General features: G+C 43.1%; 1 protein-coding gene across 1 annotated transcript; it reads left to right on the top strand.

Annotated features, from left to right (window-relative positions):
* The first annotated feature begins 10,217 nt into the window (after positions 1-10,217).
* On the top strand, positions 10,218-11,333 carry LOC121008719 (melanin-concentrating hormone receptor 1-like). The gene has a single exon (XM_040441413.1). The coding sequence runs from the start codon at positions 10,218-10,220 to the stop codon at positions 11,331-11,333; it is 1,116 nt and encodes a 371-aa protein (XP_040297347.1).
* The last annotated feature ends 2,887 nt before the right edge of the window (positions 11,334-14,220 follow it).

Below are 14,220 nucleotides of genomic sequence, written 5' to 3' on the forward strand. Positions count from 1 at the left end.
AGGCCACGCATACGCCCTGCTGCTCTATTTATTCTCTTTGGGACCACTGGAAATAGCCAGCGCTGTACTCCGCCATCTCCGGCGACCCCATAGAGAATGGATGGAGAGGCCGGGCATGTGCTCCACCTGCCACTCAATCAAGAAGGGGGATCAGTGGGGTCTCCAGCGTTCAGACCCCCACGCATCACTTAGTTATCCCCGATCCTGTGGACGGAGGATAACTAGAAAAGTGGACACCGGCCCTTTAACAGGCGAGCATTTCTATTTTAGTTTGACACATATTTTGGGCCAGATTTTTAATTTTTATTTAATTTTTTTTACACCCAAAGAAAACCTTTAAGGATAGAGAATGTGAAAAGGTCCAACAGCTATGACACAACAGGTGATAAGTGTCTGATTGGTGGGGGTCTGACTGCTGGGACCCCCATGATCCAGGGAACGTGGTCTTAAGACCCTTGTTCACATAGATTGGCGGTGATGTAATGTAATGTCTCAGGATCCCTTTTTTCATGATCAGTGGGTGTTCCAGCAGTCAGACCCCAGCAATCTGATATTTATCACCGATCCTGTAGATAGGAGATAGGTCATTATGGTCGGAGAACCCTTTTAATTATACTGTAGATTATGTGCAATCTGAGGAGGTTAAGATTTGGTAAATTTCATGCCAGACATTTATGCTTTTGTCTCACTTCAGTAAATGGCATTTATCATGCAGTTAATACAAGGCACTTACTAATGTATTGTGATTGTCCATATTGCCTCCTTTCCATCACTTTATACACAGCACGTATCCATGGTTATTACCACCGTGTAATCCAGCAGCGGTGGCCGTGTTTACACACTATAGGGAAAGGCTGAAAGTGCCTTGTCTGATGTGCTGATGTGACTTGTCAAAAAGCTCCAGTTTTGTCTCATTTATCCAAAGGACGTTCTTCCAGAAGCTTTTTGGCTTGTCAATATGCATTTGGCAAATTTCAGTCTTGTTTTTTTATTGTTAGCTTTAAACAGTGGTTTCCTCCTTGGTCGTCTTTCATTAATTTCACTTTGGCTAAGAACATGGCGGATGGAGCAGCCTGACACTGATGTACGTCGACCTCAGAGTTCACCTCTAATCTCTTTGGAAGTTGTTCATTTTATCCGTCTCTTCTATTTGTCATCAATTTTCCTCTTGCAGCCACGTCCAGGGAGGTTGGTTACAGTCCAGTAGACCTCAAACTTTTGAATAATATGTGCAATTGTTGTAATAGGATCAGCCAGCAGTTTGGAGATGGTCTTATAGTCTTTACCTTCAATATGTTTGTCTGTAATTTTCATTCTAATCTCTCCTTAGCTTTCTTTGGTCCATGTTCAGTGCAGTACCCACCATGATACTAAACAGCACAGTGACCACTTTTCACCCTGTAAATAGGCAGACTGACTGATTACAAGTATGAAGACACCTGTGATGCCGATTACAGGACACACCTTAGTTTAACATGTCCCAATGGTCAAATGATTTTTGAACATTGGTGCCTAGCAGCGCTGGGGTCCTGGGTTCGAATCCGACCAAGGGCAACATCTGCATGGAGTTCGTATGTTCTCCCCGTGTTTGCGTGGGTTTCCTCCCACAACCCAAAGACATAGATTGTGAGCCCCACTGGGGACAGTTGGATGCTAATGTCTGTAAAAGCGCTGCGAAATATAGTAGCGCTATATAAGTGCCTAAAATAAATAAATAAATCTAAAAAAAATAAAAAAACTTTTCTAGGGGTACCTTCACTTTTGTCCAGACCCAGATTCATTAGTTTTCTTTTTTTTATTATTATTATTATTATTCTGCTGAACCAGAATTCAAAAGCAGTGTCTGATTTCCATTAGCTGATTTTCAGTAAATTTTTATTTATTATTAATTTTGTCGTTACTTCAGTGACCATTGTAGGTTTTTCTTTCTTTAACGGAAGGGTACCAAGAATTTTGTGCACGTGTGTGTATATACAGTATATAGATATATATATATCTATATACACAGCTGCAAGATCACATTTTACAGTTGCCATGACAACCGACGGAACGTGCCTGTAGAGATTCTCACAGTGTGGACGGAGGAGAACGTCCTGGTGCTGCCCAGCCCACAATGGAAATTCATACCACGGCAGGAAATAGGAGAAGCAACGTGAGGGCTGGAAACCAAACCCCAATTTAATAACCTGATGTGATGATATAAATGTGTGTATAATAATAGAGGGGAATAATATTTATTTATTTAATTATACAAGTGTATAAAATAAATAAATAATGCCCCATGGGGGGGGACACACCGACATGACTGTGCCAAATCAGCTCTATTTATAGACAAATGGGCCCATCCTCATAACCGTCTTTCTCTCGTAGATACCTCTTTGCATCATTTTTTTTCCCCCATGGAGCATTGCCAAGTGTTGGGACACAACCGGTCTCCTTAAAGGGGTTGTCTCATCGTGGACAATGTGGGCATATCGCTAGGATATGCCCCCATTGTCTTATAGGTGCGGGTCCCACCGCTGGGACCTGCACCTATATGGAGAACGGAGCCCAGCAAGGTGGTGGCTGGAGGACTCCACCACCAAGCCGGCTCCCCATAAAAGTTAATGGGAGCGTACCGCGCATGCGCGGCCCCCGCTCCCATTCATTTCTATGAGGCCGACGGAAATAGCCGAGGCTATTGTCGCCGGCCCCATAGAAAATGAATGGAGAGCGGCTGCGCATGCGCAGTGCGCCCTCCTTCACTTGCGAGGCTACGTTCTCGATATAGGTGTGGATCCCGCCCTAGATGACCAGGTAAGCTTATATTAACCCCTTCACTGACACACACCACCCAGGCATGTCAACAGAAGTTTGAATTAATCCCCCTCACCATCCTGAATCACTAGGGATGTTACCATTGAAGTTTTCATTAACCTAGACCCCCAGTGACACTGATATCAGTTGGCCATTGCCATTACACCTAGAGGCTCAGTTCTCTCTGCATTTTGATTAGCAGGGCCAGGTGTGATCACTTTTACACTGCCTTGCCCTGTCAATCAAAGGGCAGAGGGCGTGGCAGCTGCAGAGGGAGCGGAGCCTCTAGGTGTAATGGCGACGCCCCCGTTGCTCCTAGAGGCTCATTTGCATATGTTAAATCATAATTTTTCTCAGCAATGCGGGCACATATGAACATGGGACCAACACAGACGCCTTCAGCTGCCAAGCGCACATGTAACAGGTTAGCCAGGTACAAATCTGCTGACAGATGGACTTTAAGCCATAGGAGTAATTAACCCCGAATTTCATCAGCACCTAACGACCAACTTCCTGTGAGATTTGCAAATGTGAAACATAAATAGAAGTTCTAGTTAATCTTCTTCCCAAGTTCTGATGAGATAGCATCGCCTGTTTGCCTGGCCCCGCTTATCTTTTATGAGCGGTAAGCCTCAGTAAACCATCAGGTGATATGGAAGAGGATTTTTCACTTTTCTTTATATTGAAGAGGTCAACAAACATAACCTGCCGCAGGATTTATAACATACCGCCACAATGAGATATATCCGACCATAAAAACCACTTCATGTAGGAAATTCACTGCCAGGATTCCGGCTTTCCTTCCTTTTACACAAGGAGACGATTGTAAAAACCTTGTTACGTTGAGAATTAAAGGGGTTGTCCGCTTTTTACTATTCACGACCTATCCTCAGGATAGATAATCAATGTCAGATCGGTGGGGGTCCAACTCTCGGAACCTCCGCCAACCAGCTGTTTGTAGAGAAAGCATCGCTGCCTTCTCTGCCCTGTTTAACTGCTCGCCGCAGCAATGGCAGTGGTGAGGGGGTGTAATTACCAGTATGGCGTCCCCATTCACCTCCACTTCTATTCAACAGGAAGTGGCCGTCCCATAGAAGTGAATTTAAAATGTTAATTTTTTTTTAAATACATGGATAGGAATACCAGACTAATTCACAGAAGTCTTGTATTATAGTAGTTATATTCTTGTAAATTCAGGGCAGTATTATAGTAGTTATATTCTTGTACATAGGAGCAGTATTATAGTAGTTATATTCTTGTACATAGGAGGCAGTATTATAGTAGTTATATTCTTGTACATAGGAGCAGTATTATAGTAGTTATATTCTTGTACATAGGAGCAGTATTATAGTAGTTATATTCTTATACATAGGAGCAGTATTATAGTAGTTATATTCTTGTATATAGGAGGCAGTATTATAGTAGTTATATTCTTGTACACAGGAGGCAGTATTATAGTAGTTATATTCTTGTACATAGGAGGCAGTATTATAGTAGTTATATTCTTGTACATAGGAGCATTATTATAGTAGTTATATTCTTGTACATAGGAGCAGTATTATAGTAGTTATATTCTTGTACATAGGAGGCAGTATTATAGTAGTTATATTCTTGTACACAGGAGGCAGTATTATAGTAGTTATATTCTTGTACATAGGAGACACTATTATAGTAGTTATATTCTTGTACAAAGGAGCAGTATTGTAGTAGTTATATTCTTGTACATAGGAGGCAGTATTATAGTAGTTATATTCTTGTACACAGGAGGCAGTATTATAGTAGTTATATTCTTGTACATAGGAGTAGTATTATAGTAGTTATATTCTTGTACATAGGAGCGGTATTATAGTAGTTATATTCTTGTACATAGGAGCAGTATTATAGTAGTTATATTCTTGTACATAGGAGCAGTATTATAGTAGTTATATTCTTGTACATAGGAGCAGTATTATAGTAGTTATATTCTTGTACATAGGAGCAGTATTATAGTAGTTATATTCTTGTACATAGGGGCAGTATTATAGTAGTTATATTCTTGTACATAGGAGCAGTATTATAGTAGTTATATTCTTGTACATAGGAGCAGTATTATAGTAGTTATATTCTTATACATAGGAGCAGTATTATAGTAGTTATATTCTTGTACATAGGAGCAGTATTATAGTAGTTATATTCCTGTACATAGGAGCAGTATTATAGTAGTTATATTCTTGTACATAGGAGCAGTATTATAGTAGTTATATTCTTGTACATAGGAGCAGTATTATAGTAGTTATATTCTTGTACATAGGAGCAGTATTATAGTAGTTATATTCTTGTACATAGGAGCAGTATTATAGTAGTTATATTCTTGTACATAGGAGCAGTATTATAGTAGTTATATTCTTGTACATAGGAGGCAGTATTATAGTAGTTATATTCTTGTACATAGGAGCAGTATTATAGTAGTTATATTCTTGTACATAGGAGCAGTATTATAGTAGTTATATTCTTGTACATAGGAGGCAGTATTATAGTAGTTATATTCTTGTACATAGGAGGCAGTATTATAGTAGTTATATTCTTGTACATAGGAGCAGTATTATAGTAGTTATATTCTTGTACATAGGGGCAGTATTATAGTAGTTATATTCTTGTACATAGGAGCAGTATTATTGTAGTTATATTCTTGTACATAGGAGCAGTATTATAGTAGTTATATTCTTGTACATAGGAGGCAGTATTATAGTAGTTATATTCTTGTACATAGGAGCAGTATTATAGTAGTTATATTCCTGTACATAGGAGCAGTATTATAGTAGTTATATTCTTGTACATAGGAGCAGTATTATAGTAGTTATATTCTTATATATAGGAGCAGTATTATTGTAGTTATATTCTTGTACACAGGAGCAGTATTATAGTAGTTATATTCTTGTACATAGGAGCAGTATTATAGTAGTTATATTCCTGTATATAGGAGCAGTATTATAGTAGTTATATTCTTGTACATAGGAGCAGTATTATAGTAGTTATATTCTTGTACATAGGAGCAGTATTATAGTAGTTATATTCTTGTACATAGGAGCAGTATTATAGTAGTTATATTCTTGTACATAGGAGCAGTATTATAGTAGTTATATTCTTGTAGATAGGGGGCAGTATTATAGTAGTTACCCTGTAAGGTAGGTATATTATTGATGTAATTATTACAGTAAGTTCTTGTAGCCATACAGTTGGACTCTATGGTATGGTACATACCGTAATTGATGCATGATATGATGTGCACAGAGTTGTCCATGTTTTTAGGTATGATATGCAGTGCATATTGTTGGATGTGAATAGTTAATCCCTCCTGTATGTGCCCCAGGTCCGGATGTTTTTCACAAGGCATGTTCCTTTATCTTTTTCGTTATGTGATGTAACCATGGTAACTGCAGAATGCTCTCCGAACCAGGTTAAAATTTCTGTTGCCATTCATGTCAGCTCAATATGTCAACTCACTAAATTTCATCTAAAAAAGACAACTTTTCAATCACTTGAACAATGTTGATTTTGTAATATTAACCCTGAGGGATCCTCTGCACAAAGTGAGGGACCTGAGCACCAGGCAGAATAATGTTTGGAGATGGGCAGAGTTTCCCTTTAATGGTACCTAGTGCTGGAATATAGCATGGTAGAAAGGGGCAATTGGAAGAGGCTTCCATCAGCTAGCAAATCCCACCACTATGTGTGACATGGCCGCGAGAGGGGTCATTTCCGGACCACCCACAGGCCTTCTACTGTCAACATAGGAAAAGCTAGGAAGGGGAGAATTTCCCAGATTTATTCTGCAGCGTATGATAGAGACGTCCTCGCTTCTTCTCCCTGCTCAGTAATAACAGATGATATACAATGATATGCTCATAAGATCGTACACTCGGACACATATTGATCTCCTCGAGGGCAGGGATCAATGTCTGTCAGACGCAGGTAATTCTTTGTGTGAAGGAAGATGAATAGAAGTCATGTCTTTTGCCAAATACCATAAATTACACAATTATACTGTGAGTAAGAAAGGAGAAACTGAGCCCCTGTGGTCACCAATGACAGGACACATTCAGCTTCATGTCAAACACTGAACTTAGCAGAGGTGAAAGAGTGTTCACTTCATCTGCAAAAGGGTGTGAATCCAGTCACTGTGTATATACATTACTTATTCTGTATTATACTCCAGAGCTGCACTCACTATTCTGCTGGTGCAGTCACTGTGTACATACATTACTTATCCTGTACTGATCCTGAGTTACATCCTGTATTATACTCCAGAGCTGCACTCACTATTCTGCTGGTGCAGTCACTGTGTACATACATTACTTATCCTGTACTGATCCTGAGTTACATCCTGTATTATACTCCAGAGCTGCACTCACTATTCTGCTGGTGAAGTCACTGTGTACATACATTACATTACTTATCCTGTACTGATCCTGAGTTACATCCTGTATTATACTCCAGAGCTGCACTCACTATTCTGCTGGTGCAGTCACTGTGTACATACATTACATTACTTATCCTGTACTGATCCTGAGTTACATCCTGTATTATACTCCAGAGCTGCACTCACTATTCTGCTGGTGCAGTCACTGTGTACATACATTACTTATCCTGTACTGATCCTGAGTTACATCCTGTATTATACTCCAGAGCTGCACTCACTATTCTGCTGGTGCAGTCACTGTGTACATACATTACTTATCCTGTACTGATCCTGAGTTACATCCTGTATTATACCCCAGAGCTGCACTCACTATTCTGCTGGTGCAGTCACTGTGTACATACATTACATTACTTATCCTGTACTGATCCTGAGTTACATCCTGTATTATACTCCAGAGCTGCACTCACTATTCTGCTGGTGCAGTCACTGTGTACATACATTACATTACTTATCCTGTACTGATCCTGAGTTACATCCTGTATTATACTCCAGAGCTGCACTCACTATTCTGCTGGTGCAGTCACTGTGTACATACATTACATTACTTATCCTGTACTGATCCTGAGTCACATCCTGTATTATACTCCAGAGCTGCACTCACTATTCTGCTGGTGCAGTCACTGTGTACATACATTACATTACTTATCCTGTACTGATCCTGAGTCACATCCTGTATTATACTCCAGAGCTGCACTCACTATTCTGCTGGTGCAGTCACTGTGTACATACATTACTTATCCTGTACTGATCCTGAGTTACATCCTGTATTATACTCCAGAGCTGCACTCACTATTCTGCTGGTGCAGTCACTGTGTGCATACATTACATTACTTATCCTGTACTGATCCTGAGTTACATCCTGTATTATACTCCAGAGCTGCACTCACTATTCTGCTGGTGCAGTCACTGTGTACATACATTACATTACTTATCCTGTACTGATCCTGAGTCACATCCTGTATTATACTCCAGAGCTGCACTCACTATTCTGCTGGTGCAGTCACTGTGTACATACATTACATTACTTATCCTGTACTGATCCTGAGTTACATCCTGTATTATACTCCAGAGCTGCACTCACTATTCTGCTGGTGCAGTCACTGTGTACATACATTACATTACTTATCCTGTACTGATCCTGAGTTACATCCTGTATTATACTCCAGAGCTGCACTCAATATTCTGCTGGTGCAGTTACTGTGTACATACATTACATTACTTATCCTGTACTGATCCTGAGTTACATCCTGTATTATACTCCAGAGCTGCACTCACTATTCTGCTGGTGCAGTCACTGTGTACATACATTACATTACTTATCCTGTACTGATCCTGAGTTACATCCTGTATTATACTCCAGAGCTGCACTCACTATTCTGCTGGTGCAGTCACTGTGTACATACATTACATTACTTATCCTGTACTGATCCTGAGTCACATCCTGTATTATACTCCAGAGCTGCACTCACTATTCTGCTGGTGCAGTCACTGTGTACATACATTACATTACTTATCCTGTACTGATCCTGAGTTACATCCTGTATTATACTCCAGAGCTGCACTCAATATTCTGCTGGTGCAGTTACTGTGTACATACATTACATTACTTATCCTGTACTGATCCTGAGTTACATCCTGTATTATACTCCAGAGCTGCACTCACTATTCTGCTGGTGCAGTCACTGTGTACATACATTACATATCCTGTACTGATCCTGAGTTACATCCTGTATTATACTCCAGAGCTGCACTCACTATTCTGCTGGTGCAGTCACTGTGTACATACATTACATTACTTATCCTGTACTGATCCTGAGCTACATCCTGTATTATACTCCAGAGCTGCACTCACTATTCTGCTGGTGCAGTCACTGTACATACATTACATTACTTATCCTGTACTGATCCTGAGTTACATCCTGTATTATACTCCAGAGCTGCACTCACTATTCAGCAGACATCAGAGGACTGACGGCCGAGCTCCATAGTAATGTTGGCAACTGACCAACCTGGGCTGACCTCAGGGTCTATTGTAGGTGGGGGGGTGACAGGTAACATACTCTTACCGATCTGACCGCACCGCCGCTCCATTACATTACTCTCACTGTGTTACATCATGCCTCTGCTGCAAGCAATGGAAGCAGAAATCTGCTCTGACCGGACAGATGTGAGCGTCTCCTTGTGATGCCTGACCTTTAATAACATTTAATGAGTGACGGTTCCCTCTGGATATCAGCGCGTTCCCCTCAAGCGCTGAGCACACGCCCCGTACAGATGTCTCTGTGTAATATGTGAACATCAACAAGGAGGTAATTAGGCAATTCACAAGAATATCTCTCGCAGGTGAAGCCGGCGGCCGCCTGTCTGCAGAACGTGCGTTCTGTTACCAGCACTCGGCAGGCGGGTTGTCAGCTGCAGCGGTAATTGCGGGCAGGCGGTGTGTGGGATTACTAGCTAAACTAGGTTATGGTGATGCCCAACCTACTGCCAACCAGTACGTCACCCATGTATCAGTGCGGTTTAATAGAAGCTGGCGCGGCGCTCACTTGGTCCCTGCAGGTAAATCTCTAACACCCTGGAGTCATGTTTGTGGTCATACATCGCAGGGACAATATGGCGTTACATGGCAGTCATTCAAGCAAAAGGGCACCCAACCCCCTCCCCAAATTACGTCCATCTTCCATAACTGCCCGGGACCAAGTACTGGATCCTTACTGATCACAGGATTGTGCTGTTCCTCTATTATTCCTTCTAGAGAGTCCATCTACAACTGGGTATCACCTTACGTAGACCGCCCAATCTCTGCAGATTCATTGTGTGCTGACACAACCCTTTTCACAAGGGGGAATAGATTTCCAGAAGCAATAACAGAGGAATGGAGTCCTAAGGAAAGGTACTCCAGTATTAGGAGAGTGGATGGGTCCTCAGTAACTTGTCATCTACATTATGACCAGTGTCAGTCATGCTCAGCACTGCTGTAAACTCTGTGATCCTTTCATCACTAAATCTCGCTGATTCAGATCTGTTTGTCCACACAGTGTTCAGTAGAAGACAGGAACACGACAGTATCGTCCTTCCGGTCATTTTTGGAATCATATGTTTGGTGGGCACCATCGGGAACTGCATCGTCATCTACACCATAACCAAGAAGCCAAAGGGGAACCACAACATCGCCGACATCTTCATTGTAAGCCTGTCGGTGACCGACCTCCTCTTCTTGCTTGGAATGCCATTTTTGATCCACCAGCTACTGGGCAATGGCGTCTGGCGTTTTGGGGCCACCATGTGTACGATCATCACCGCTTTGGATGCCAACAGCCAATTTGCCAGTACCTACATCCTCACCGCCATGTCAGTTGACCGCTACCTTGCCACAGTACACCCCATCCGCTCTTCGTACGTGCGGACAACCTGTGCGGCAGCCATGGTCATCCTGCTGTTGTGTCTCTGCTCTCTGATCACCATCATCCCAGTCTTCATGTACACCCAACTCATCGAGCTTCCAGATGGCAACGCCGGCTGCGGCATCATCCTGCCCAACTTGTCCATTGATATTTACTGGTACACCCTCTACCAGTTCTTCTTGGCTTTCGTCATCCCTCTACTCATCATCTGTGTGGTCTACCTCAAGATCCAGAAGCATATCTCATGCGTGGTGGTCCCTCTACCCCAAAGGAATTTCCGAGTCCGATCCAAGAAGATCACGAGAACGTCTGTGACTATCTGCTCTGCCTTCTTCATATGTTGGGCTCCATATTATATCCTACAGCTGGTGCACCTCAAGGTGGAAGATCCCACCGTCGAATTTCTATATGCCTACAACGTGGCCATTAGCCTCGGCTACGCCAACAGCTGCATCAACCCCTTCATATACATTGTCTTGAGCGACACCTTCAAGAGGCATCTGATTAAGGCGGTGTGCCCGGGGCACCAGCAGAGAAGAGGGGAGCGGCATGCCACCAGCGAGGTCAGCCCATCCGTCAGGATATGCTCGGTACCAACTCAAGAGACCTCCTTAAGCATGATGTACTCCAACAATATAGACAATTATATCTCTCTGTCCGTTTCCGTTCCATGAACAAACCAAGCTTAAAGGACTACAAATCCACCAGAACGATCTTCTTTTCCGTTCCTAAAGAACATGCTGCTTCAGTCAGCTCTAACTTTCTTCCCAGACTTTTATTGCCCCATCTCAGAGGAGGCAAAACCAGGGGCATATACAGAAATCACAGGGCCCCATAAACTCAGAATGGGCCCCACTGAGAGCTGTTGTCCACCTTTACATTTTTAGGTCTAAGATTCTGTGATCATCAAGTTTGTAATATACTTACATAGGAAACTCAGACTTGATAATTGATAAAATTCTGTCTGCCTGCAGCCACCACTAGGGGGAGCACACTGAATATGGTAGCTGTATAAATCTGTATGCAGTGAGATCCCCCTAGTGGTGACTGCAGGTATGAGAAACAGGTTAATATCAAGCCCTCTTCTGCCTTGGGTCCCCTAGAAGTCATGCGTACTGCCTTTATGGTAGACACCTGCTCTTGAGGGCAACTGATTCTTATTGTGGCGGTCGAGGGAGTCTTATAGGGGATGCTCCATGGGCCAAAAAAAGTATGCAAATTAGCTCTCCTCCAGAAGGTCTCTCTAGTGCCACCTGTAGGTAGCTACTCTATAAATCTATGTTTTTCCTTGTGGAGATCCAGCTAGATAAATGAAGAAGGTCACAGACGGTAAATGAAGAAGGTCACGGAAGGTAAATGAAGGTCACGGAAGGTAAATGAAGAAGGTCACGGAAGGTAAATGAAGAAGGTCACGGAAGGTAAATGAAGAAGGTCACGGAAGATAAACGTTCCGTTTCCTGTGGTTGGTTGACCCACAGCGATTGGGACACAGATTTTTATATTGTGTCAATATGAAGGACATTTCTTGCAATTATATTGCAGTTTCTACTTTGCACATTGTCTCCGCTCCGCAGGTGTCGTTCTGCAACGCCGCCATCTATGTGTCTTTCAGTGTCACCTTGTAACGGGGGAAGCGCGCGCAGCTGCAGCTTTTGTGTTCAGAAATAACTGTACGATCTGTGCATATTTTGTATGGAAATGATTAAAAAATTTGATGAATCACCACTGACGAGAAATTGTATTTATGATCTACAACGAGATGCGTATGGCGGTGCACTACTTCCTTAAAAAGATGGGGTCCTGGGTTCAAATCAGAACCCATATTGGCACGTATGATCCCTCCTCCCCCACCACAGCCCAAAAACATAGGTTCACTGGGCACCAGAACAGTAGAATGGGACCGGGCAGCCACCCATGCCAGCAAGGCGCTGTGTCAGTGAGCACTGGCTGCCTTCATCCTAAGTCATGTACTCAGCCTCATGAATAACCTGGCTGGATGCCAATCACACCGTCGCAGTGCCCAAAGGATTGATAGTGTGCAGAGAGTCCTGCTATCCTCTGCTCTGCTTGTGTGTCAGTCTTCACTGTAGTTCTGGCATTTTATTCATGAACCAGGACGCTCAGGATGAGCAAAGCAGCACACCACCCCAATGCTGATGCAGTGTTTCCTACATGACAAGGAAGATGACTGGCACGCAGTTCCTTTTTTTGTTTCCGTCCCAGAGAGGGTTACATGATGTTTATGTCGACGGGAAAGGAAAATCGTCGAATATGGGCACAGAGAGGACATGCTATGTGGTGACGTCTGCGTCCCTGTAATTACCGGGCACTTTCGCACGTGTGCTGCTTGTATTATGATGCATAAAAGCCTCAAGATAATTCATGAACATCTGCCGCGGCGCCATAGGATGCAGCCATACAGCGGGGGACAGAATGGATGATTCACGTTTGATCACATGTACACCGCTATATGGTTACCACGTAGGACACTATAGGGCAGGCCGGGACACAGTGGAGAGCCGCAGGTTGCTTAAAGGGGCAGATCAGCTGTTTTTGGATGAGTGTTACGACTAGGGATGAGCGAATCGACTTGCATAAAGTCGATTCGCATAAGACTTCGTTTCAATACTGTACGGAGCGAGCGCTCCGTACAGTATTAGAATGTATTGGCTCCGATGAGCCGAAGTTCAGAAATTGATTTATACTGTAAAAAAACATTTCCCGAACTCGGGTTTGGTTCCAAGTGGAAATGTTTTTTTTTTACAGTATAAATCAATTTCTGAACTTCGGCTCATCGGAGCCAATACATTCTAATACTGTACGGAGCGCTCGCTCCGTACAGTATTGAAACGAAGTCTTATGCGAATCGACTTCGGATGAAACATCCGAAGTCGATTCGCTTAGGGTACTTTCACACTTGCGGCAGGACGGATCCGACAGGCTGTTCACCCTGTCGGATCCGTCTTTCCGCTATTTCGCCGTGCCGCCGCTCCGTCCCAGCACGGCGGTGCACGGCGAAAGCCAGCGGACTAAAAAGTCGGACATGCAGGACTTTTTAGTCCGGCGGCTTTCGCCGTGCACCGCCCCCGTCCCCATTATAGTCAATGGGGACGGAGTGGCGGTCCGGCGAAATAGCGGAAGGACGGATCCAACATGGTGAACAGCCTGTCGTTAGTGTGAAAGTAGCCTTACCCCTAGTTACGACCTCTTCATACTATTCCAAGCACAGCACCGTGCATGGTGTAGTGGCTGTGCTTGGTATTGCAGCACAGCCCTATTCACTAGAATGGGACTGGGCTGCGCAAAGGTCATGTGACCGATGGATGTGATGTCACTGGCCTAGGAAGAGGCAGCAGCGCTCGCCCATGTGCTGTGGACCCAGGGTTTTGGGAATTGCACCCCCACCGATCAGATACTGATGGAAAGGTCATCGATATTAAATGAAGCTTAATGCAAAATGAAAGTCTCTGCAACTTTCCAATAGACTTTTTGTGTTTCCATAGCTTTCCATTTTCAAGATCTCTGCTCGCTGACAGTGAATGGAAACATTCTCGTTTACAT

This window comes from Bufo bufo, chromosome 7 (assembly GCF_905171765.1).
Source record: "Bufo bufo chromosome 7, aBufBuf1.1, whole genome shotgun sequence".
Taxonomy (NCBI): Eukaryota; Metazoa; Chordata; class Amphibia; order Anura; family Bufonidae; genus Bufo; species Bufo bufo.